This window comes from Leptinotarsa decemlineata, unplaced genomic scaffold, assembly GCF_025532065.1.
Source record: "Leptinotarsa decemlineata unplaced genomic scaffold, Ldec_3_MD MMD2_tig00001019_RagTag_RagTag, whole genome shotgun sequence".
Taxonomy (NCBI): domain Eukaryota; kingdom Metazoa; phylum Arthropoda; class Insecta; order Coleoptera; family Chrysomelidae; genus Leptinotarsa; species Leptinotarsa decemlineata.
Window position 1 is genome coordinate 3,193,873 of NW_027412557.1, and position 24,482 is coordinate 3,218,354.

The 24,482-nt window shown below is 33.1% G+C and overlaps 1 protein-coding gene across 2 annotated transcripts in view; it reads right to left on the bottom strand.

Moving 5' to 3' along the window:
- The window catches only part of LOC111515952 (juvenile hormone esterase), a 92,210-nt gene that overhangs the window by 43,270 nt on the left and 24,458 nt on the right, over positions 1-24,482 (bottom strand). For both annotated transcript variants that reach the window (XM_074175334.1, XM_074175333.1), the window contains exons 3-6: positions 14,731-14,868; positions 12,842-12,988; positions 5,018-5,177; positions 3,638-3,823 (exon numbers count right to left, since the gene is read on the bottom strand). In XM_074175334.1, coding sequence (XP_074031435.1) covers positions 3,638-3,823; positions 5,018-5,177; positions 12,842-12,988; positions 14,731-14,868 — 631 coding nt within the window. The remainder of the gene's footprint in view (positions 1-3,637; positions 3,824-5,017; positions 5,178-12,841; positions 12,989-14,730; positions 14,869-24,482) is intronic.

Genomic DNA, 24,482 nt, shown 5'->3' on the forward strand with positions numbered 1-24,482 from the left:
ATGTAAATTGAACTATAATACACAACCCCTAGAGATAGAAAAACGAAATTTGGAATATATATATATATATATATATATATATATATATATATATATATATATATATATATATATATATATACATATATATATATACATATATATAATGTATATGACAAGCTAAAAATTGCCCCTTTTCTCTCATGCAGACCTACAACTTTGTAGGTACGTGTGGCAGAAAACCAACGGAAAAACAACACCTAAACCAGTTAATGTCGCGCAGAGAGTTGAAGTAAAACCAACAGGCACCTGTGCAACGTATTCGACTTGGAAGATTCGTCGCAAATTATTTCCCACTATGAAAAGCAGAAAATAATTTCGTTTGGACGATATCTATATAACTATATATATATATATATATATATATATATATATATATATATATATATATATATATATATATAGTGTGACCCATTTAAGATGGAAGCACCCTTATAAAACTTACATTTTTCAACCGATTGGAATGTTTTTTTTTTTTGTTAGGTAGATATTCAAAAAGTCTATTAGGACACCAAATATCATGAATAAATCTCAATTTCCATGGCCAACTAATCTTATTTTTCAAGGTCATAAATCTAAAAAAATTACTAGCGATTTTTTTAGGAAAACTCTGACTACACCACTGGATTTGTGACATTTTCAAATGGGTAACATGTAAATTACGTTGAAATGCGTCAATCAATAAAAAAGTTATAAAGGAATGAAATTTGAAAAATATGCCGTTTAATCAACCCACCAATTCCTGTTCAGGAATTTTATGAAAATTCTGAATACACCACTGGATTCAGGATGTCTTGAAATATCACTGGTCACAGTTTCATCGAAATCTGTTCAGTAATAAAAAAGTTATAAGGGAATGAAATTTGAAAAATATGTTGTAAAATGAAATTTTAACAACGTTCTTACTACACCACTGTTGATTATTGAAAAAATTATTGGGGTGATTATTGCAATGTCGTACAATTATTACATCTGAAAATCATGATGGTAAAAATAGTCTATAGGTATTTCTCGAAGTGGAGTGGATACATAAACAAGTACAATCAGGAGAGAACTCCTGGTTAATCTTCATGAAAACAATTTCAACAATATAAGACAAGTCTAATGTACTCCCAATAGAAATTATAACGAAAAAAATATGCAATGGATAATAATTATTATCATTCCAGTAGGTAACATCAGCTGTGATTTCTTCCTTTTGTTGAATTGCAAAAAATGAGATTTGCAATTTTAACTGCCTGTTATTCAGAATGCATTAATGAAATAAACAAGTTAGCTGTGACTTACAGTTTCTCATCTATTTATTTGCGCATGAATTGTCATTTTGTTAAATTGTCATTTTGTTATGCACCATTAGTGAACAAAACAAAATTCTATTCAATTTATTTTTGACAATTCATCACAAATTTCAATTGCACTTTATTCCTGTCTGATGATAAACTTAGTCACTTTTGCATTTCATACCACAGACATGGATCTTTTCTCCTTTTCCTATATTTTAGAAAATATGTTTTGACAAGACAATTGACAGTTGACTTGGACATGTCCCTTTCACAAGATGTATAAAAAATTTTAAAAATTTTATTTTACAACAATCTAATGTTATTAGTGCCATCCACATTTTATTATAATGTTCCCAGTTTTAACCAGTTATCCAGTATCATGAGTGTTCATAAATCATCACATTTTCGAAGTGTTTTAAGAAAACAATTCTTCCCATGCTTGCTTCATATACATAACCTCAACTTTCGTAAATAATGTACAACAAATTTTGACAATTGTTAATTTTTATCTTATCATCTAGAGTTCCTGAAGAAGAGTCAATAAAGTCTCGAAAGCTTGAACAGAAAAAAGAGTTCTCATTTTTCTCTGTCTCCGACAGAGAACAGAGACAGTAATCACTCACCCCACGTCCGTGGGGTGAGTGATTACTGGGTCCGAGAATCATGTGCACTGAGTAGCCGTAGTGAACCAAGTACCGGTTTGCCGGTATGAGAATTATACCGGCAAACCGGTATGATTTTTAGATTGGAGAGCAGCGTGTCCATCATTCCACCAAGAACCCCTATGATCAGAACCACCATTATTACAGAATGGTTTGGGTAGAGCCTGCGGAGTTCAAAGAGCAAGTCTCGATATTTTGTCCGTCTTACCTCCTCTTTTCGGACGACGCGATGTTCATTTCGCCAGGAGACGAAAACTCTATGACGAACATCGTCTTACTTTGATTGTCGAGGACATTGATAATATTATTATTATAATTATTATTATTAAATTCTCATCGTGAAATTCTTATATTGTCGTTGGTTCTTGATATGTGTGCCAAATTTTATATTCTTCAGAAGATTGGAAGTGGGTGAAAATTAACTTCCAAGATTCTATTACATTATTTGTTAGTTATAGGTGAACCAAATAAAAGCGTGTTAAAAAAAGAAATCATTTTTTGCCACCTAGCATGGGTTGAAAATGAGTAGCACATCGTCGACTAGAAGAGTGTTGTTCAAAAGGAAAATGATAGCGTTAACTTTTATGAAATCAACAAAATGTGATTATATTACTGCAGTCATAATTAAACTTTTTCTTGAATGTTAGGAATCCTTATTTAGACACATTTCATATTATTGCTCGCGTTCTCTTGTGAAAGTAGAGTAAAAAGGTTAAGTCTTTTAATCGATGATGAAATGGTAATAATTCTCTAGACTGTAACGGAGTAATAATATCTTTGGAGATATAGAAACTATCTATTTCCTTATTTGTTTCCTATTGTAATTCAACCAACTTCACTATATACTTTCCCCGCGACATTTCGCAGTTGTCTTCAATATATCTTTAAATTCAATTGTGTGTTTAAGGGCAACTAAAATTGACCTGTTCCGATACGAACTAATGTCTAGCAAGTGATCTTTTTATCAAGCACCTGCTAAGGGTTCGCATTTTAGCGCCAAATTCAACAATGGCTGCGCACTACCGACGGATCTCACGTTGGTGTGAGTTTACAGAACATACAAATCTAATACAACACGTGGACAACTCTTTCTATGGATCTCGTTTCGAAACTTTTTTAACAAAAACCCAAAATTCAAAATTGTTTTCCCTCTCAAGGGGTAGAGGTTTGATGAGTCATTATAATGCTACTAATTATAAATATACTTCAGAATTTAGAATTTACACTCTTTCAGGTAGATCTCGGGATATATATACATATATATATATATATATATATATATATATATATATATATATATATATATATATATATATATATATATATATATATATATATATATATATATATATATATATATATATATATATATATATATTCTACAACAAAAAGGATTTGAAATCTTCTATAAATTATCTGCGAGCGCTTTCGACGGTTGGTAGTACTGTCATCTTCTAGGCACCCTTCAAACTTTGAAGTTTGAAGGGTGCCTAGGGTTTTGATCAAAAATCAAAACTCTGCTTTACTTTGCCAAGCTTTCGCGTCTAGTGGGAAGGTTCTTCATTTCTCCAGTCGCTTAGATTCTCAACTTTATATATAATGCAGTCAAGCTGCTGGAAAATAATTTCATGAAAATCAATATTCAATATATACCTCGGAGTTCTCTGTTAAGTTGCAAATAACCAGCGGAATATGCACCAACACTCTGTCCTGCAACAGTAATTCTCTTGGAGTCTCCACCAAACAAGTGAATATTGCGATGAACCCATTTCAATGCCAGAATCGTATCTTTCAGTCCCAAATTTGCAGGAATAACTCCATCGGCCGTTGTAAGAAACCCTGAAAATGTAGTTGAAGGAGCGGTATATTTACACAATACTGAAATATATTGTATAATCTGGTTTACAATTTACTCAAAAAGTAATCAGCACTAGTGTTCTGTCATCGTTAAAAACATTTAGAGGTACTGATCATAATACACTGTTTACAGTATTCGTTTTTACTGGTTGAAATAATTGAGATATGAATATTGAACACAAAAAATATAGTTCATTGCAGATCCTTTGAATGTTTGTGGGTCATCAACCATTCAATACATAATGATATAGATATTCGGAACATATTTTTATTTCTTTATTGTTTTTATCGACCTCTTTTAAGATTTTCCGCCTTCCACAATCTGAAAAATATGAATATTGTTATTTTGAACATTATGCTTAATTTGAAATATACAAGTACTTCTTCGATCATAATTACCTAAAGCATCTACCTAACTTTAATATTCCTAGGGTACATCCTCAAATTATATTTACCTACAGCATATTATACCAATTCTGCATCGATAATACAATTTTGGTTTCTAAGAAAACAAGTTCAGTAATGGTGAGCTGTTCAAATCCAGTTAGTCATTCAGTAAAATGTCTGAGTTTTTGAGTTTACAAATTTCCATTGCTCTCAAATAATTTGGCTTCAAACCTTTATTTTCAATGCGTAAAATTTCAAAATGCCGTTAAAGATATAATTTTTTCTGAAAGATGATTTGAATATGTTAAACTTGTTTTCTCATTGACATAGATAATATGATGGTCTTGGATGCGATTTTTAAATGATATGTTTGGCCATATCGTATCGGCAGAATCAATCAGAAAACTGATATATGGGTGGTATACTCGATTTTATTCCTTATTCAAAATTACCCTGTTAAATTGATGTTATTATTAGTAATAGAAACTTCATTATCATAAGCAGATATGAAACTATCCAGCAAAAATGTGCTGAACTCAATCCATATGTTCACAGGGTATCAATTATATTGATTTTTCTACTATACTACATTCTTGTTTTAATTCTTTTGTGCTCTAAGCAATTTGTTTGTATATTGAAATATCAATAACTTACTGTAACTTTAGAGATTTTCAAGGTCTGTTTCCATCTGTGTCTGATGAATTAACGACCGTTTTGTGTCGAGTGTCATTCATTAATAATAACAATAGAATCATGAAATAAATATCGAGTCTACAAAAAATTCATTACCAAAGGGACCAAGGCGATAATTAATTGTCACAACAACAATACCAGCATCAATGAAAAATTTGGGATTGTAGTACTGATATGCTCCAGAACCAAAAAAATATGCTCCTCCGTGAATCCAGAACAATACAGACAGTGATGCTTTTTCTCCATTTCCGGGTTTCTGAAACAGAAACAAGGTTTATACTTAGCCAAATTCTTTCGATCTTCATTCCAGATTTCTAGAAGAAAATTAATAATTTGATTTTTCACAAAAATGAACATCCTACAAATCTTTAAAATAGGTAAGTGACTTCTGAGACAAAAGTTTAACTTTGTATCTTTATTGGAATGGGCTACTTCAGATTTCAATGAATGGCTTTCGCAGCTAAATAATTCTAGTTAACCTGAAAAGTGAATCATTCAAAGAAAAACATCGAAATATTCTGCATCACAATGAAGTGAATTAATTTTCAATTAGAACAATGTCATCAAATTTATTTTTGCTCATTTTTTTCTGTTTTAACTAACAACTGAGTATATCTGCAAATTCAAACATGACTCGGAAGAGAAATATCACCAGAAGAATGTGGTTGGAAATATGAATGCGGGAAACTGATATCGCGAACAATAACGCAGCGATCTGTTCCAGAATTTTTATTAAATATTATTTTTTGCGCATGCAAAACAGGATGTGGAGAATCTTGAAGGTTCAGGAAAAGTAGATTGAATTGCACTGTGGCCTTCTTGGAATGCAATGGTGATAGCTGTACTAATCTTTCACCTACAATCCACGTCAATGAAATCAATGATGACAACAGTAATGACAATGATATAATAATTAATACAGTGCATTCCAATTGAAACAAGCCACCCAGAATAACTTTTGGTAGAAGGATTTTCAGGAAAAATTAAGTTACACTTCATCAATAGTACATAGGGGGATACATTTTGACACATTAACATTTGATGTTACTTCCCCTATCGCACCCCCAGAGAATGTCAACAATTTTTTTAAATGGATCACCCTATATTCTTTCACAATATCAGATGCTCCATGATGAGCAGATTCTAACAAAGTATAAAACATATGGTCTGAAGCTTATGATTCGGGAGCTACAAATTATCTGAGTTGAAAACGAGCCACCCTGAATAACTTTTGAAACAATGATTTGCAGGAAGAATAAAAAACAGGTCAACAATTATGCAGGAGGCCACATTTTGAAATATTCGTTCTAGAGTGAGATCCAGAGACCTTGGTGGCCATTCTACCAATCCAGCGCTGCCAATCCAATGACCAGAAAAAGTGTCGCACTAGAGCTGCATGATGAAGAGGTGCACCAACCTGCTGAAAAACTTTTTCGTTTTCGAATCAATTTATTCCTTCCTCAATTATCTATTTGATGCACAGTATTATTCGATTCTCCAAAGTACCCAAATATTTATCACTTTGTTATGGAATTGGCCGCGGTGGTAATGCGCCCGACTCTCGATCGGAAGATCGTGGGTTGGATTCCCGCCTCGACCAGATATTTTTCTCGAGAGAACTTATCTGGTTGAAGCGGAGATGATTCTGCAACCGTGTTAGGAATCAAACGTTAAAAGGTAAGACCTTCTTAGTCCTTAGCTCACACAAGTTTCTCAACTTCTGAGAGTTGTCGTTCGTAAGGGGGCGACAGCTGCTTAATGACAGATTTATCACTAGTCAAATCATCGTCGATTAAAAAGGTCCTACGATGTGTTCACCTAAAATTCCTGCCCAAACATTCAGTTTTTGATGTTGTTGAGAATGAACTTGACGAAATAAATGAGGATTCGTATCACTTCGATATCGACAATTTTGCCGATTCACTTCTAAATTCAAACTAAACGTATATTCATCCGAAAAACAAATTTCTTACAAGAAATTCTGATGCAAGTTGATCTGTTCAGTGAGACTTTCACAAAACTCGATACTTCTATCGAAATCATCTTCGTTCAATTCATGAACTAGTCTGATCTTATATGGATGAAATTTGTACTTATGCAGGATCCTGAAAATATCTGTACCACTGATTCCTGGTTCTCCAGATAACTTAGTAAGAGATTGCGAATTTTCCATTAGTCCAACGAACCCTAAAACTGCAGTACAAATAGCTTCATCGTTGACAACTCCTGAGCGGTTATGATTTTTATTGTTAACGGATCCAGTTTACATAAATTTGTTAAATAATTCCGAAACGTATTTGTGTCGTACTCGATGATTAACTAACATTGAACGTACGGGCAGCAGCTCTAGCACTATTTCCATTCTGTACCAGTAGTACAAACTCAATATTTCAATCCATTCTTGAAGCGTATAAACCATTGTTTCTCAAGAATTCACAAAAACCGAAACATCAATTGTAACCTCACCTGGTAGGTAATCGTTATTATAGAATGAGACAAATACAAAATGAAGAGAATATCGAATTCAAACTTAACTATAAAACCTATAAAATCTAGGTAACAGATTATACAGAAGTTCATTCCGGGTGGTTCGTTCTAAACTCAAATAAGTTTTAGCTTTCAACCTATGAGCTAAATACCATAATGTATTCTAATTTGTTGAAATCTGGGGGTACGATAGGAAAAGTTAGATCAAATATTGATATGTCAAAATGTGTCCCCATGTATACTATTGTTGAGGTGTTTTTTCATTTTTCCTGAAAATTATTGTTCCAAAAGTGATTCAGGGTGACTTCTTTTCAACTCAAATAACTTTAGGCTCCCGAACCATAAGCTTCAGACCATATCTGTTCTGTTTAATCTGTTTAAAATCTGTTTTTTCGTTAATCAGCTGTCGCCCCCATACGAACGACAACTCTCAGAAGTTGAGAAACTTGTGCGAGCTAAGGACTAACGAGGTCTTACCTTTTAACGTGTGATTTCTAATATGTTTTGTACTTTATTGAAATCTGCTCATCATGGAACATCTCATAATATGAAACAATACAGGATGATCCATTTGAAAACAATGGAAGACATGGTCTGGGGGTGCGATAGGGGTTAGGTTAGGTTAGGTCCAAAGTGAGTAGTTCAACCCTATACCGCAACCCGCAAGGGTTTATTGTGGCTCACCCCTATTCACACTCAGCCAAATGAACCCAGCTTTATATATATATATATATATATATATATATATATATATATATATATATATATATATATATATATATATATATATATATATATATATATACCAGATCATCAAGACAGACGCCAAAATATACTTCAACAAGAAATGCCTCGAATCCAACGTCAAACCAAACTACACCAAAATACAGATAAAGAACAATAAAACCAGCGCAAAGAAAGCAATAGAAAAATCCCAAACTACATGGATCCACAACGAAATACAAGAAGAAGAATATCCTCACCAAAAAATTATACGAAACACATCTACACCTAGCAAAAGTACTAACGGCTCAAAAGTGGAATGAAAAATACGCAGATATATCTAGGAAAAACCACCAACTCAAGGAGAACACATATCAAAAACTGAACAAAAAACTGAACACATTGATACAGAAACAAGATAAGGACAGAACAACGATGAGAAAACACCACACATGCCATCCGAGAGTCATCAACTTAACAAACGTACACTTCAACGATATAGAAATACAAACACTTGAAAACTCAGTTCATACCAGAAAATCACGCCACAAACCATTGAGAACCTAATTGTTGAAACAGAGATGGCTTTGAACCAAGTAGAAGCATCAAAAGTAGACGAAATCAGATAAGAAACAATCAACACGCTGAAACAAATAATCAAAAAACCAGAAAAGACTCCGGAGAAACCAGCAATCACGAAAGCCATCAAATCAATAAAAAAGAAATTGATCTCCAACAACCTCACAGCAGTTAAAGCCGACAAAAGTGACGCCACAGTTATTTTTGAAAAACAGGAATCAAGTATGAAAGTGAACAATTATATAACGGAAAACGATTTTAGCACGATGAATCACGATCCAACCACAAAATATGAAAGACAAATTAATAGCCCAATAAAATCCAACAAACAGATCTTTAACAACAAAACATTGAACAGATACACAGTCGACAACTCAAAAACACCAAAATTCAACGCACAGATGAAGATACATAAGGAAAATAAACCTATAAGACCGGTTATCAATTTCACCAAAGCACCTTCATACAAAATTTCAAAAATCATAGCCGACGAACTGATAAACAAAATCAACAAGAACAACGACCACAGCATCAATAATTCAATGGAACTCACAGACAAAATCTCATGTACATGTACTCCAACATACCAATCAACGAAAGTATAAACATCATATCTGAGAAACTAAAACACCAAAATATATACAAAACCTATATCAACCGAATGGAACACAGTCTAAATACAATACTTAACCAAAATTATTTCGAATTTGAAGGGAAAATTTATAAACAAACAGATGGACTAGCGATGGGATCCCCACTATCTAGCATTATATCCGAAATATACCTGCAAACTATAGATGAGAAAATCTTGACAATAATAAAAACACATAATGAAAAAGGAGAATGATTCAGATACGTTGACGATGGACTGTACATATCACAAAACAATGGAATAACAATAGATCAAATAAAAAAAGAAATTAACGAAATAAATCAAAAACTATATTTCAGCATTGAGGAAGAACACAACCCGAAACTTAACTACCTGGACATAACCATAGGATATAACCACAACAAAACACAATTTCAAATGGCAATACACAGGAAACCCACACAAACAAGCTCCATACCCGCAAGTTCAAACCATCCACCAGCACACAAAATGGCTGCCTATAACGCATTCATATATAGAATGTTAAGGATACCACTCAGCAATGAAGCCCGAAACAAAGAACGGAAAGTCATATACCAAATAGCGAACGAAAACGGATACACCCAAAAGACAATAGATAAACTAGAAAACAGAATCAAACAAAAAATACAGAACAAGGATCAAGCCACCTCAACAGACAAAACAACACAACGATGGACAGCATTGACGTACGTAGGACACCAAACCAAAAAACTAACAAACGTCTTCAAACCACTGAACATCAACATCACATACAAGCCAAACACGAAGATAACACAAAAAATAAACAACTATGAAAAAGCAAAGACCATAACTGGATATATCTACAGTATACAATGCTCGGACTGCAACGAATTCTATATCGGCCAAACCATGAAAAAACTGATCCAAAGGTACAATGCGCACAAATAGGCATACATAAATCCAATGGTATATGAATCAAACCTAGCAACACACGCCATACAAAACAAACATAATTTCCCCTCACCAGAGAACATAAAACTCATTAAACAAGTAAACAAGAGAAACCACATGGACATTTGGGAAAACTGATCACCACATTCAACTGTGAAATTGGGATTTTCTTGGGCCCACCATCGGCAATTTTGAGAACTTACCGTTCCATTTGAAGAGAACGTTGCCTCATCTGTCCATAAAATTTCATACGGAAACTTTACAATTTCTTCTCTCTCTCCTTGAAACCAGAATGAAAACCCCAAATGGACATCAAAATCTCGTTCTTTTAATGTGTTAATAAATTTTGGCTCGTAAGGCCAAAATTTATTCTTTAATAAAAATTTTCTAACACTTTCTCTCTTGTAATCGGTATTTTTTATAATATCGGTTATGCTCGTTTGCCCGTGTTCAATAACTTTTAAACAAATGTTGAGTTGGGCCTCCTCATCATATTTAGTTGGAGTGTGCTTTTTCTTAAATTGATTTGCTACGGATCCTGTTTCTCTGAATTTCGACATTATCCTTGACACACTAGTATGTTGAACATTTTTTCCTAGATACCGTTCATTGAAAATGTTAGCTACATGCTGGTATGGTGTATTCTCACCACATATTAAAACTATTTCTATTCTTTCCTGAAGTGACAACATTATTGCAACAATAACAGTTGAAAATTTGACAAGTAAATCAACAACTTGACACTACCATAGCATGCATTTTGTTTGTCAAGACCTACTTGAAAATTTTATTCAACGTGATTAAGCATCCTTACCGCCCTAGTTAGTGTTTATAAATAATCTGTAAATACTGAATATTGAAATTTTAATGTAATTTCAACTCTAGTGATTTTATTAATACTCATTGCAGTTCTTGAGTTGTGTCTGCTTTTTCAAAATTGAAGGTACTGACATTTATTTAAGAAAATAGCCAAGTGATTGAAACTTTACACCAGTCATGTTAAAATTTTTATAGCACATTTTTAATTTCTCTCTAAAAATGTCAGTATAAGTGAAAATTTATCATAAAAGTTAAACTCCATGATGAGTTTGTTATGTATACATGAATTGATGACAATTAACTGAACTTGTTTTTTAAAATAAAGGGGATATCTGTCAAAAATGAGCAAAACGTTAACTTTATCCTAGTTGCATAAAATTTGGCATATGGATATAAAATTGCCGTAGACACAACTTTTTCAAGTAAAATTCTATCTAGAAATGCACTTTTTCAATAAAAAAAAAAGTTGAATTTGACAAACACTGAACGTCAGTGGGTCGCAGTTGGCCGCATCATTTTAAGTTAAATTTAAAGCACAAACAAGTGCCGAAGTTAAACTTCATTGAAACTTTTCGAAAAAAAAGTTTCCCATATGGTGCGCACTTTAATGGTGACACTGTATATATATATATATATATATATATATATATATATATATATATATATATATATATATATATATATATATATATATATATATATATGTAAGTCACAAACAGAATTTGAAGCTTTATTACTTCTAGCCTAGTCTAGATTATCATAGCACGACCAGCTGTCGAACGCGCTCGCTCGCCAATAAATAAATAGAAGTTCGAAATCCTTTTTGTGTTCATGTAACAATTTCAATACATATTTATGTCTTATATTTATGTGCTGATAATTCTTGTTGAGCACTTGCAGAATTATTGTGTCCATATATAATAAATCAAATTCAGATAGTGCAAAAATAAAAAATTTTAATAATGAAACTGAGCTGATAGTTGGCATAAACATAAACTACTTCAGCATTAACCACGTCTTGAAATTAAGGACCATATTGAATACAGAATTGAGAGATCTTCCAAATGAGTTATCACTCGACTATTATTTTCATTTGAAATTCATGACATAATATTTTTTGTGGGAGGGTAGTGGATGATAAGGAACTGAAAAGAGCTGATTTTCAGAGTTTCGCGATTTTTTCACAGTCCCAGTATCAAATGACCCATTCAGAGTGGCTCTTCTTGACTGGAATACACTGCATTTAACCAATGTTTTGTTAAAATGTACCAAAAATTATTAGACTTGGTACTATGTACTATGATTTGTGTCGTCTTCTTTCCCAAACTCTGATCTGTATGGGCAATGTGTATTTTGCGAAAGTATTTTTTTTTCTAACATATCCCTAAATCGTATTGCCAGCACTCTACAACTTTTCAAGAACTTTGTATATGTAGGTACTCATCATACCTTTGAAAAATCGAAAAATGCGTACAGAAACGTTGCTGTTCAAAATTATATTCACTTATTAATTTAGAGATCTCATTACAAGTATTTACTATACAGCAAATTTCTGTATGACTCCCAACGATGTATAGGGCAAATAGAGTAGTATAATACGTTTCGAAATAATTGGTCTCGAAACATTATCTTAGAGAATCGTCAATTGAACTTCTCATTTTTCCTGTAAAAATATTCATACTTTATTTGTAACAGGTAGTTAATCAGACATTTTTAAGAACAGAAACAAATTTCTTCAAATGGAATATAATGACAAATGTACTCACCATCGGAGTATATACGTTTAAAAAAAGGCAATCTTCAGACATTTTCATAGAATCGGGAACGTTAAGGTAAGATAACGCCTGCATACAAACTCTTTTGTTTACAGTGGTGTTCAATATTCCTTTCCAATCATCAGGTTCTTTAGGCTCCTAAATAACAGAGTAAGCAATGAGTTTCAACATACTCACAAACATAAATTGATATGTTTGTGAGTATATTTTTTTTTAAATTCATATAATCAAGAAATACAATCATTCAAGTTTGATTTCACCGAATAGTGAAATCTCGTTGTTCCATCAACTGAAAATTAAAAATGAATAATTTCCATCTTGAATAGAGCAGTAATGGCATCAAAATCATAGCTTCTGTGGCATAACATATTGCAAAAATAACTGTCAAATGTCAGGCATGTCCTGTGCGAGTGCACGGAGTTATCGTCAATAAGAGAGTGTGTGTTCGGCGAGTCTTGGCCTACACCTGCCGATATAAAAGAGATGTCTCCCAGCGACCTGTCCACCTTCCTGGAAAGGACAGGATGGACGACGATCTAGGAGGACAACTCCTCGGGAGGATGTACAATGGGTCACATGTGGCCTAAGTGCGTGGGCTTACACTCACCCTCCCTACTCCACAGATACAGAACTGTCAAATGAAAATATTCGGAAAAATTAACATTTTTTCTGAGACGATAGAAATTAGACAAAAGTCCTTCAAAAGCAGAGTAACTTTTTGGGAAAAAAATTTTTGGCTTTCTACTTGATACAAAAAGAAGGATGAGGAAATCTTCCAAAGAAAGGAAGGAAGTAACTCTATACATGGATGTGTAGATCATGCAAAGAAGTAACTTTCAGACACAAACTGAAAGAAAGTCCTCTTGAAACAGCTACTTTCATATAAACATTGAATTATACGAAAGAAAAAATTCTTTCGAAACAAATACTTCTATATGAACACTGAATTATACAGAAGATACTTTTCTCTACTCAGTTTGTATTTCAAACATTCGTTGTGGAATAAAATTCAGATATCATTCACATGAGTTCTACTTTAAATGAATGGTAACAAATTGCACTTACATAGAACACTGCCATCCTCACTGGTATATACCGATGTTTCGCCTTAAGACACTTGCCCTAAGGCTCTTCAGTACCAAATTGGATAACATTATAGAAAACACACCAATATCCAATTTGGATCAGAACTTTTCGCATACAGAAAAAGCCATCAGAATTATAGCTAGAGCTCCATTCGATGCAAACTGTCAACCACTTTACCGAAAATTGAAAATAATGGATTTGCCCTGCATGTTGATTTTCTAATCACTGTTAGAAATACATAGAAACAAAATACTATTCTCCAAAACTAAAAATGCAGGACAACCCAGGCAACAACGATTAAGATTCGAAATGTCATTACGAAATTCTTTGGACGTTAAATTATTCAACAAACTTTCATATAAGGTGACTAAATTGATATTTAATTTGTTCAAAAGGATAATCAGAGAGTACCTCAAAGGAAATTGCTTTTATTCTGTACTTCATTTCATGTAGAGTACATATTCATACTAGAGAGGTCGATGATATGCTTAATTTTTTACATATACATCTATTTATATATTTGAGAATTTTTATTTACAATTCGATTCTTTATTTGTTATCTATCTTGTACATAATTTTCAAATTCAATTTGAAGTCAATGCTACTTTCATATTGTTTACTCTATTTGCACACTAATTTGTACCAACTGTTTGACTGATCGAAAGTATTTTTTGTAGATGAAATCTAACTTTTTAACGACCTTCTTCGGGTTTTTTCATCTTCCACAATTCGAACAAATATGGAAATTGTTCTCCAATACAATAACATCAACATAGTTTTGGTTGATATCATACCTTGAACCTATTTTGACCAGTGGGCGGTGCAGCATACGGAATTTCTTGAAAAGCATAGTGGTCCAATCCTTTTCCACTTTTCAGAACATGACCACGAATTTTTCCCTTCTTCTCCCAGAGTTGAACGACTATATCATCCTAGAAATATAGAAACGAATACTATAATAATTCCTGGGGAAAAATATATGAAAGTTCAATGAAAGTAGTTTCTATTGATTATTACTAATTTGATTTTCAAGAATTCTACCACTTTAAATTGGTGATTTTTGTCAATATCGAATAATTGATTTGGCTGATAGGTATGTCCTGAATGTTTTGTAATCTTCCTCAATTCATTACTCTGGAATATTTCTAAATTAGTTATTTTTCGAAGGCTAGAAAGATTGTTCTCTGAATTGATTTTATGATTTTTAAAAGATTCTGGGCATTAAAAATGTGTTGTTGCATCATCAATTCAATACTTAATGTTTCGTTTGTTTCGAAAATAATATCCAAAGAATGATTGAGGTTTTCTTGGATCATATTCAGATCTGTTGCATATCTGTCAGTTAAGTGATTTGCAAATGACGAAAACTTGTTGACTTGTTTAACTCTTTCCTCTTGATCGTTTTGGTTTAGTTCATGTAAATCCGTTTGATCCAAATTACCGGCAATGTATCTATTCATTGAACCTAGAGCATTTATTAAGGCTCTTTTACTTCTTGGTTTCATTTTCAATATTTCGTTTTCAATTTGTAAACAAGGTTTATGAAGTGTGGGTGATAATGTATTCTGCAATCGGAAGTTGTTAACTCAAATTTCCAATAAATACGTATTAGTGACTAACGAATTAAATGATTGAAATGAGAAAATAACTTTTTAAAAATAATTTATTTTACAAACTAGAGACGACTGTCTCTTACGAGAGCTACAAACAGAATAATAATTAATATAATGTTAACTGGATGCTAACTGCATGTCGAGATAAGGGATTCTTGGAATATCTCTATGACCACGTAACTAGCGTAATTTAAAGATATTTGACTAATATTAAAATAGAAATATAACTTGTGGTGGTGATTGATTGATAATTTTTGCTAGGCCTAATTCTTCTGAAAAAAATCCATTCGATTTCATTTTTTCTACTTGGAGGGCCAGGGAGATTCCCGGGGGGATTGTCCTGTGAAAAAATATTTTTCCTAATTTTTTCACTTTTCTTACATGTATATTTGCTGTTGTTTGTGTTTTTTCACTAGCTCCAGTTACTTTGTTTCGTTCAATATTGGTTACTTTAACTATTTCAAAAACGGGCTCTGTTTTCCTAGTTCTAGGTTTTCTGAAGTAATACTGAGGTTCATTCAAGAGTGGACTATTTTTTCATTACGTTTATTCAAAATAGCTGTTCCTTTTTCTAATTGTTTATAATAAAGCTGTTCATAGAATAGTAAGAGTCCTTGTTTTCTTCTGTCATTATAATTTTCGTGAATTCTTTTCTAAAATCTAAATTTCTAAGCATTTAGGTTGCCGTACGGTCCGTGAAGTAAACTATAAGGTGTAAACTCCGTGGTTGAATGCACAGATTGGTTATATAGAAGACAGGCGGTGATCATTAAATTTTGTGGGGTCTCGTTTTTGTTCTTTCCTTTTAAAATTCTAATTCTCTCCAAAAGCGTTGAATGTAGTCTTTCAATTGGCGAATCAGAGTTTGGATTATAGTTAGTAACATAATGTATTTTGATTCTGAATAGATTGTAATGTTCGAAAAATTTATTTTTAAGTTACTTCCCTTCATCTCATACTATTTTAGTAGCGTTATTGTGATGTGAACTCAGTAATGATTGTTCTTCCTATAACGTCGTTAATATGATATGCCTGTGCGTATTTTGAGAATAGGTCTATATTATTAAAAATATTGATCCTTCGAAGCCGAATGTATCCATGTGGATTACTTCGAATGGTTTTGTGGCAAGCATTGGTCCTTGCAATGATGTATTGTAGAGATGCCTGTCATAATAATATTTATTCTCTGGGCATATTTCACATTCGTAAATGACTTTATTGATTTTTGTTTTCATATCTGACCAATAATATTTAGTTTTTGATTGATTGAATGTTTCATTATTACTCATGATAGTCTTCAATTACTCGGTATTGTACTCCACTCTTTTCTATGTCTTTACATATTATAATATATTTTAGAATTTTCACACTTTCGTTGAATAAATCTTGAACAGTTTCAATATAGACTTTTTCTGAATCGGGACTATGAAAGTAAATTCCATATACGTTAGAAGGGTTGATTATTTCTTTGTGCGAATTCTTTAGATTTTCTCTTTCTTGACCAATACGAACAAATATTTTATAATGTATTTTATTAAATGGTTTCGACAATGAAATTTCGTTCCGGTCTCCTATTTTCAATTCTATTCTATAAGCGAAATAGTTAAGTAGTTTTTAAGAGATGGGTGTCGTGAAAATTGGATTTTCTTTCGCTGTATACTGGGTAGATGCACCTTCTGGTATCTCAGGACTATTTGCGAGTATTTCGTCGGAATTATATAATATTTACTCAAGATCTTCATCTGTATCCACGTTTAGAAATAATGATAACTAATCTTCGTCATTTTCGTTTATAATATCAGAGCATAATTTTTCATTAACATTGATTTCGATACGTGAGAGTGCATCAGCCACAAACTTTCCTTCACCTTTGCAGTATTTCACTTCATAATCACATTCTTCTAATCTCAATCTCCATTTAACTACAATCAGAGTCGGTTGATATTCTTCTAGCTTCACCGGTTAACTAAGATTTGCCTTGTTCAAGGAGTAATTTATTGAATAAGTAATTTTCTCCTTATTTTTGTAATAATTCAATATAAGTTTCTACTTGTTTCTTAAAATGAGCGAGGTTTTGTGAGCCTCCTGAGTATTCTGGCAACATGTCTCTTGATTGATTGATCAAGTAGATTGATTTCTACTCGAGTAGTGCCAATTAAATAACTTGCTTGGAAAATAAACTATTTAAAAGAATTTATTTCGTTACATTACAGTTTGGTACATTTACTAGTTTGAAAACTAAGATGAATAATGACTTTTGAGGTGTAGCAGCGTCAAGTATTTATAGTGCTAATCTAAACCGATTCTTGGAAGACATAAAGGCAATTAACTATAATGGTATAGATAGGTGATACAAAGTTGATTAACTGCGTCGATATAATTATATATTCAATAAACATAGATATACTATCAAAACAAATAATGTTATCAGGAACTACCTGGAAACCACCGGTACTAGTGTTATTGTTATTTGCACGAAATTTGGTACCTAGGGTTTTTTGACGTGGAAAGTCATATTTTTTTGAAGCTCTGCGGCGAGTGATATCACACCATTGGTTTTTCATCAAAAAGTTTTGAAAATGATTCGTTTCGTCAGAAATTACTGATGTTTTTGTCTTAATCTGTCTCGTATCTGTGGCGTACGGAAATCATATTGAACAGATGAGGAAAAATGATCGTTTTAATGATCGTTTCAAAGCAATAATATTTCTGAGAATTGAGTGCCTACTATTATGGAATTGTACTATATGTAATGAAATTACCTAATTAGTGACAGGGTATGCATATTGTTATTATTATTATTATTGTTATCACTATTTTTGTTGTAATTCAAGCTGTTGCTATTTAGAACAACGGAAGACCCTATATATTTCATCCTACTCCAGGTAATTAGTCATTTTAGGGTTGAGTCAGACACACGTTTTGTTTCTTTGTGTTTGGCTTCTTATGTAAATCTGAGTAATCAAACGAGTGACTAGAAGATATATTTAAAGACAGAATAAAGCATACTTCTGAACAGTAACCATCGTAGTTTATTTTCCGCTGTTACATTTCAGAAGTGGGATTTTTTATTTATTTTCGTAATTCACGTGTTGTGTGACTGCAATGGAAAGTGATAGTGATATTGGGAGTGATAATGAATCTCCGAAGGGACGTCGCCTTCACCACAATGATTACATCGAGAGAGGTATGACGACTATATCACGCACAAAAGAAGTCACCGAAGATTCTTCAAGCTCATCAAAGGATGATCGGGTTGGTCGGAGAAAAGCGGCTAAGAAGCGCAGAATAGAGAAGCTAATTACCGCATAAGTGAGTGAAGTTTTAAGTCAAATGCAGCTCACAATCAATGATCCTGCGCAACAACTTAAATCGAATAGTATCAGTGGAAAGAGCGATATTGTGCCCACTTTTGACCCTGAAGTCGTAGACATGAGTTCTAGAACTTGGCTCAACAAAATCGAAAAACTCGCAGCAATTCATCACTGGGACGATGTTAAAAAATCATATTTTATGCAATCCAAGTTTTTGGAATTGTCAAACTCTGGTATGTTGGTCTTAGGAATTGGCTGCGGTGGTAGTGCGCACGACTTACGATCGGAAGGCCGTGGGTTCGATACCCACCTCGACCAGATATTTTTATCGAGAGAATTTGTTCTTATTCTTATTCTTATTCTTTTTAAATTGTTTCAGGGATTTCAAATCATTTTATATAGTAGACAATGGAAGTCCGAACTAGTGAAATTCATCGAGAGAATTTATCTGGTTGAAGCTAGGATGATTCTGCAACCGTGTTAGGAATCACACGTTAGAAGGTAGACATCGTTAGTCCTTAGATCGCACAAGTTTCTCAACTTCTGACAGTTGTCGTTCGAATGGGGGGGGACAGCTGATTAACGGAAAAACAGATTTTATACAGATTATACAAATTTCTCGATAGAATCTGACATTCATTTCGTTGAGGACAAACAGGTGAAATTGACGTAATAATGGGCCAACCTATTATTAATCATAAAGATATAATAATGCAAATTCAAGGCGAAAAAATATATATTGGTAAAATGAGTCATGGAAACACTTCTTCATAAATTTTAGACGAGGACGTCACGATTAAATCTCACTGTACCTATTCAGTACCTATAGGCTCGAAAAAGAAACAAATGTTTGGTAGTATTGTCAAAAGCATGATTTTTTCGAGCATTATTCGATTCCATCTTGTTTTTTGTTCGGAACTGACAATGCTCTTATATATACAAGCCCTGAAGTACTTATTTGGTATAAGGGAAGAATTTTGACAAGGGCTGTGGAAGTGAATTTTTTGCAAATCAGCAATTTTTTGTCCAATGGCATCAAACAAATGTGGCCTACAAATTTGAGTGAAGTCATAGTTAATCTAGAAGCTTCAAAGGAACCATATCGCTCACAGTTTTATAATACTATGAATGCGTTTCGAGACTGTTTCGCTAAGGATATATACAAATTATGGGTGTAACTAATCTGATAGAATTCGAAATAAATTTAGAAAAATATGAACCTATTTTCTATAGACTGTACAGATACTCTGAAAAAGAGAAAGCTATAATACGTAGTGTAAGATCAAAGAAATTTTAGAAAATGGGATCATACGAAAATTTCATTCAAGCTATTCGAGTCTCGCTGTTTTAGAAAAAAAGGAAAATGGCGAAATATTTCTTTAGTCTTGGTATGACCCAACACCTTTCGTAACGCAGCGCAGGCCGGACAATCCGAAGTTTTACGAATGTCCTTTGAGCTCGTGAACGCTCCGGCGACATTTCAAAGATTTTTAAATGATTTGTTTTCCGAACTGCGTCACGAAAATATTACTACCTATATATTTAAACAATATTCTCATTTCTTCAAAAACAATCGGAGAAGGTTTCCATTTACTAGAAACTGTATTCAAAATTTTGAAAAATTCCAATGTCAAACTGAACATAGAAAAATGCTTTTTCTTTGAAACCAGTATTAATTACCTGTGATACGAAATAGATGGTAATGGAATACGTTCAAACCAGTACAAAATAACAGCTATTTCAAATCTTCCTATTCTCAAGAATCTTCATGAATTACGATAATTCTTGGGTCTCAGTTCTTGTTTCCGAAAATTTATAAAAAAGCATTCACTCATTGTAGCCCCTCTAACAAATCTCTTCAAAAAATCAGTGCTATGGAAATGGACTTCGGAAGAAGACTTTACTTTTAGTGAAATCAAGAAACGTATCACGTCTAGACCTTTAGTTAGTATCCATAATCCAGATTTCGAAATTGAGTTGCATACGGACGCCAGTAGTGATGGAATAGCCGGCATTTTATTACAAAAACATGGGGGGCATATCAAACCAGTAAGCTACTACAGTCGAATGAGTTTTAAAGATAAGACAGTGTACTGTTTTTACGAACTTATTCTTAATAATTTCGTTATTGTAAATGGTTGTGCTACTTCATGTTCTACTTTTACAAAACGTGATCTTGTATCCCGCATTGAAATCAAGCACAGACCGGGAGACAAAATGAAACACGTAGACCCCCTAAGCAGAAATGCAACCTCGTATACTGTTTCAAAAATTATTATTTTTGATGACTGGATATTGGCAAACTTAAACAAAAAAAAATGCAATAGGGAATTGAAAAATACATATATCATTAAAGACAATATATAATACAAGAAAACCGCCCACAACAAGGATAAATTAATTGTACCTAAATTAGCAAGGTTTAGCATTTTACAAAAATATCACGATGAAATTGGTCACATTGGATACCGCAAATGTGACTCTTCAATGAAAAGTAAAATTTAGTTCAAGGGTAAGACTCGTTTAATAAGAAAATATGTGTATTCGTGTATTGAATGTTCGTACGAAAAAGACCAATATGTTAAGAAACACGGTTTCTTATATCCTATCAATAAGCCCTCAAAGCCCCTGCACAACTGGTATGTTGACTATTTGGGTCCATATTTCAGGAGTGTTGGCGGATACTGTCACATGTTCATGATAGTTGACTCTTTTTCTAAATTTTTATTTGCCAGGCAAACAAAAACTACTAAAACGAAAGATCCTTTTAGCATGTTTGCGATACCCAAAAGATTTTATCTGATCGTGGTAAAAATTTCAAAGATTTCTCTATCAAATACCAATTTAAACATATTTTAAACAGTGTTGCATCACCTAGATCAAATGACCAGGTCGAAAAATGCGAGTGGTATTCTGTGCTTCCGGATAGAATATGGGGCACAAACAATACTGCTAATGCTAGCACAGGATTCACACCTCATTAACTTATGTTTGGTTTTGACCAAGCAAGATATGTGGACTTAGATCAAGATCGTGACAGAGTAATAGCCAAAACAAAAATGAACAGACAAGCAAAGAAAATGAAAAAGTTGTTTGACAAAAAAAAACAAGCACCGAATTTTTCGCTTGGTGATCTGGTACTGTGGAAAGGGAGCGGAACTTCTCAGAAAGAAGTCACGAGAAAAACAGATGTTAAATTTGGTGGGCCCTATGAAATATCTAAAGTAAAGAAGAATGATCGATATAAGAAAACTTAAAAGGGCATGAAAGAGTACAAGAAATACACAGCAACAGTGCCAGTTGATCAACTGAAAAAGTATACAGGAGGAGTGATAACATACATTAAGTCTGATAGTGAGATGAACAGTACTGATAAACTGTTAGACTTACTTGAAGGTTAACACGAAGAACAAAGTGCTGAAGAGCATAAAATAAAATTATCATTTACAAGCAGTTGGAAGCATAAAAACATTAAAATACGTAGCAGAAGAGTTCTAAAGACGATAAAAAATAATTAGGGAAATATTTCGAAAATGAAAATCATAGAAACTGGCAATACAATCCAACAACCAAATAATGTTTGTACGACTTATTTGAAATAATAACTTTTACGGTACATTCTAGGAGCATGTCAAATAGCAACCTTTGCAACTAGTTCAACCTCGGTAATTCCGAATACATTTTCAGTGTAACTAACAATTTACAAATTGCAAAGTCAATTATTATTTATGAAATGACACTATTTGACATGAAAATGTAACCCTCCGCTTTATCTCATACTTCGTTTGAGAGATATTTGTATCATCAGAATAAATGAGATGACTTAGGGTTGAGTGGCCCTTTTACTTTTATGAATCGGGATCCTAAGTGAAACTACATAAATTGAGAAAGAAAGAGTATAATGAATACAAAGAATAGTATTTGCATCATGGTTTAACAAACTATAGGCTAGATTCAATATACAGAAGAAATGAAATTCATAAAACCTTACGAAAACATGTATATGATAATTATTATAAATTGCAAAATAAAGATATTTACATGCTACTAACGACATCTTGTATCCAGTGTGTAAAGTAATGTCTATGAATTTTCTATAATAAAAGTTTAGTTGTTCTCTTGTTCTTGCACAGAAACGTTGTTTTATTATAGGTTATGGGCCCAGACCATTCCAGGCTCATACAAATTACTTATTTCTCGTGACAGTACAAATTATCAATTATCAGGACTATATATAATTTCGTAGCAGAACAGGAATAGGTGATTTGAGTTGTGCGTCTCTTTTTTTTTTTTCGTGTGTCGTGTGGCATGAGTAATGGCGTCCAGTTTGAACTATCTCATTAGTGTACCAAAATTGAAAGGACGTGAAAATTACAGCGAATGGTGTTTTGCAGCAGAAAATTTCCTTATATTAGAGGGAATGTTTAGATGCATCCAATCTGAACCTGATGGTGCCCGAGGTGCTCCAACAGATGCAGAAGATGCAATGACAAAAGCTAAGTTGATTCTAACAATTGATCCGGCTCTTTATCTTCACATAAAGAACGTCACAACATCAAAAGAATTGTGGAATATATTGAGGATGTTATTCGCTGACTCGGGAATTACAAGAAAAGTAAGTCTTCTGAGGAATTTATTACCTATTCGATTAGAAAATTGCAATTCGATGACGTCATATGTAACACAAATTGTTGAAGCTAGTCAGAAATCATAAAATACGGGATTTGAAATAAATGATGAGTGGATTGGATCTATCATGTTAGAAGGTTTATCTGAAAAATATTTGCCCATGATAATAGCAATCGAGCATTCTAACATGATAATCACAACAGACGCCATTAAAGGAAAATTGATGGACATGGAACTAGAAGAGAATGATGTCAACAATGCGTTTGCTTGTTTCCGCAAGAATCAGAATTCTAATAAAAGGAATGTACAATCTATGCCCAAGAGAGGTGGTGGGAATACACAAGTGTCAGCATCTGTCAAAGGAAAACTAAATGTCATATCTTATAATTGTAAACAATATAGCCACCACCGTAGTCATTGCAAAAAAAAAGATAAATCTTACAAGAATTCAGAAAATATCTCGTCAAAAACAAGTAATGCATTCAGTGCCGTGTTTTTAAATAGAATATTTGACAAGAGTGACTGGTATATCGACTCTGGCGCAAGTTCACTTTTGACAAGCAATAAAGACTGGATGGTTGAGGAATGTTATTCTAGGTTTACCAAGGAAATCGTGGTTGCTAACCAGAATAAAATCCCAGTGCTGTGTTGTGGAAATGTAAACATAACAAAGTCAACTAAAGAGTGTGATTTTAACATAACTGTTGAAAACGTGTTATGTTTGCCCAAGTTATCTACCAACTTTTGTCAGTAAGCCCGTTAAAAGGGTAGGACAACAAGGTGCATTTTACAAGCGATGGATGCGTGATATTCAATAAACAGGACACTCTAGTAGCCACTGCATCACTTGTAAATGGAGTTTATAAACTAAACAAAGTCATTGCCCTTCGATATTAAAGGGAACAGGAGTATTAAGCTATGGGAAATAGTGCACAGTGATATATGTGGCCCAATGGAGAATGTATCCTTAAGACGATCCAGATACTTTCT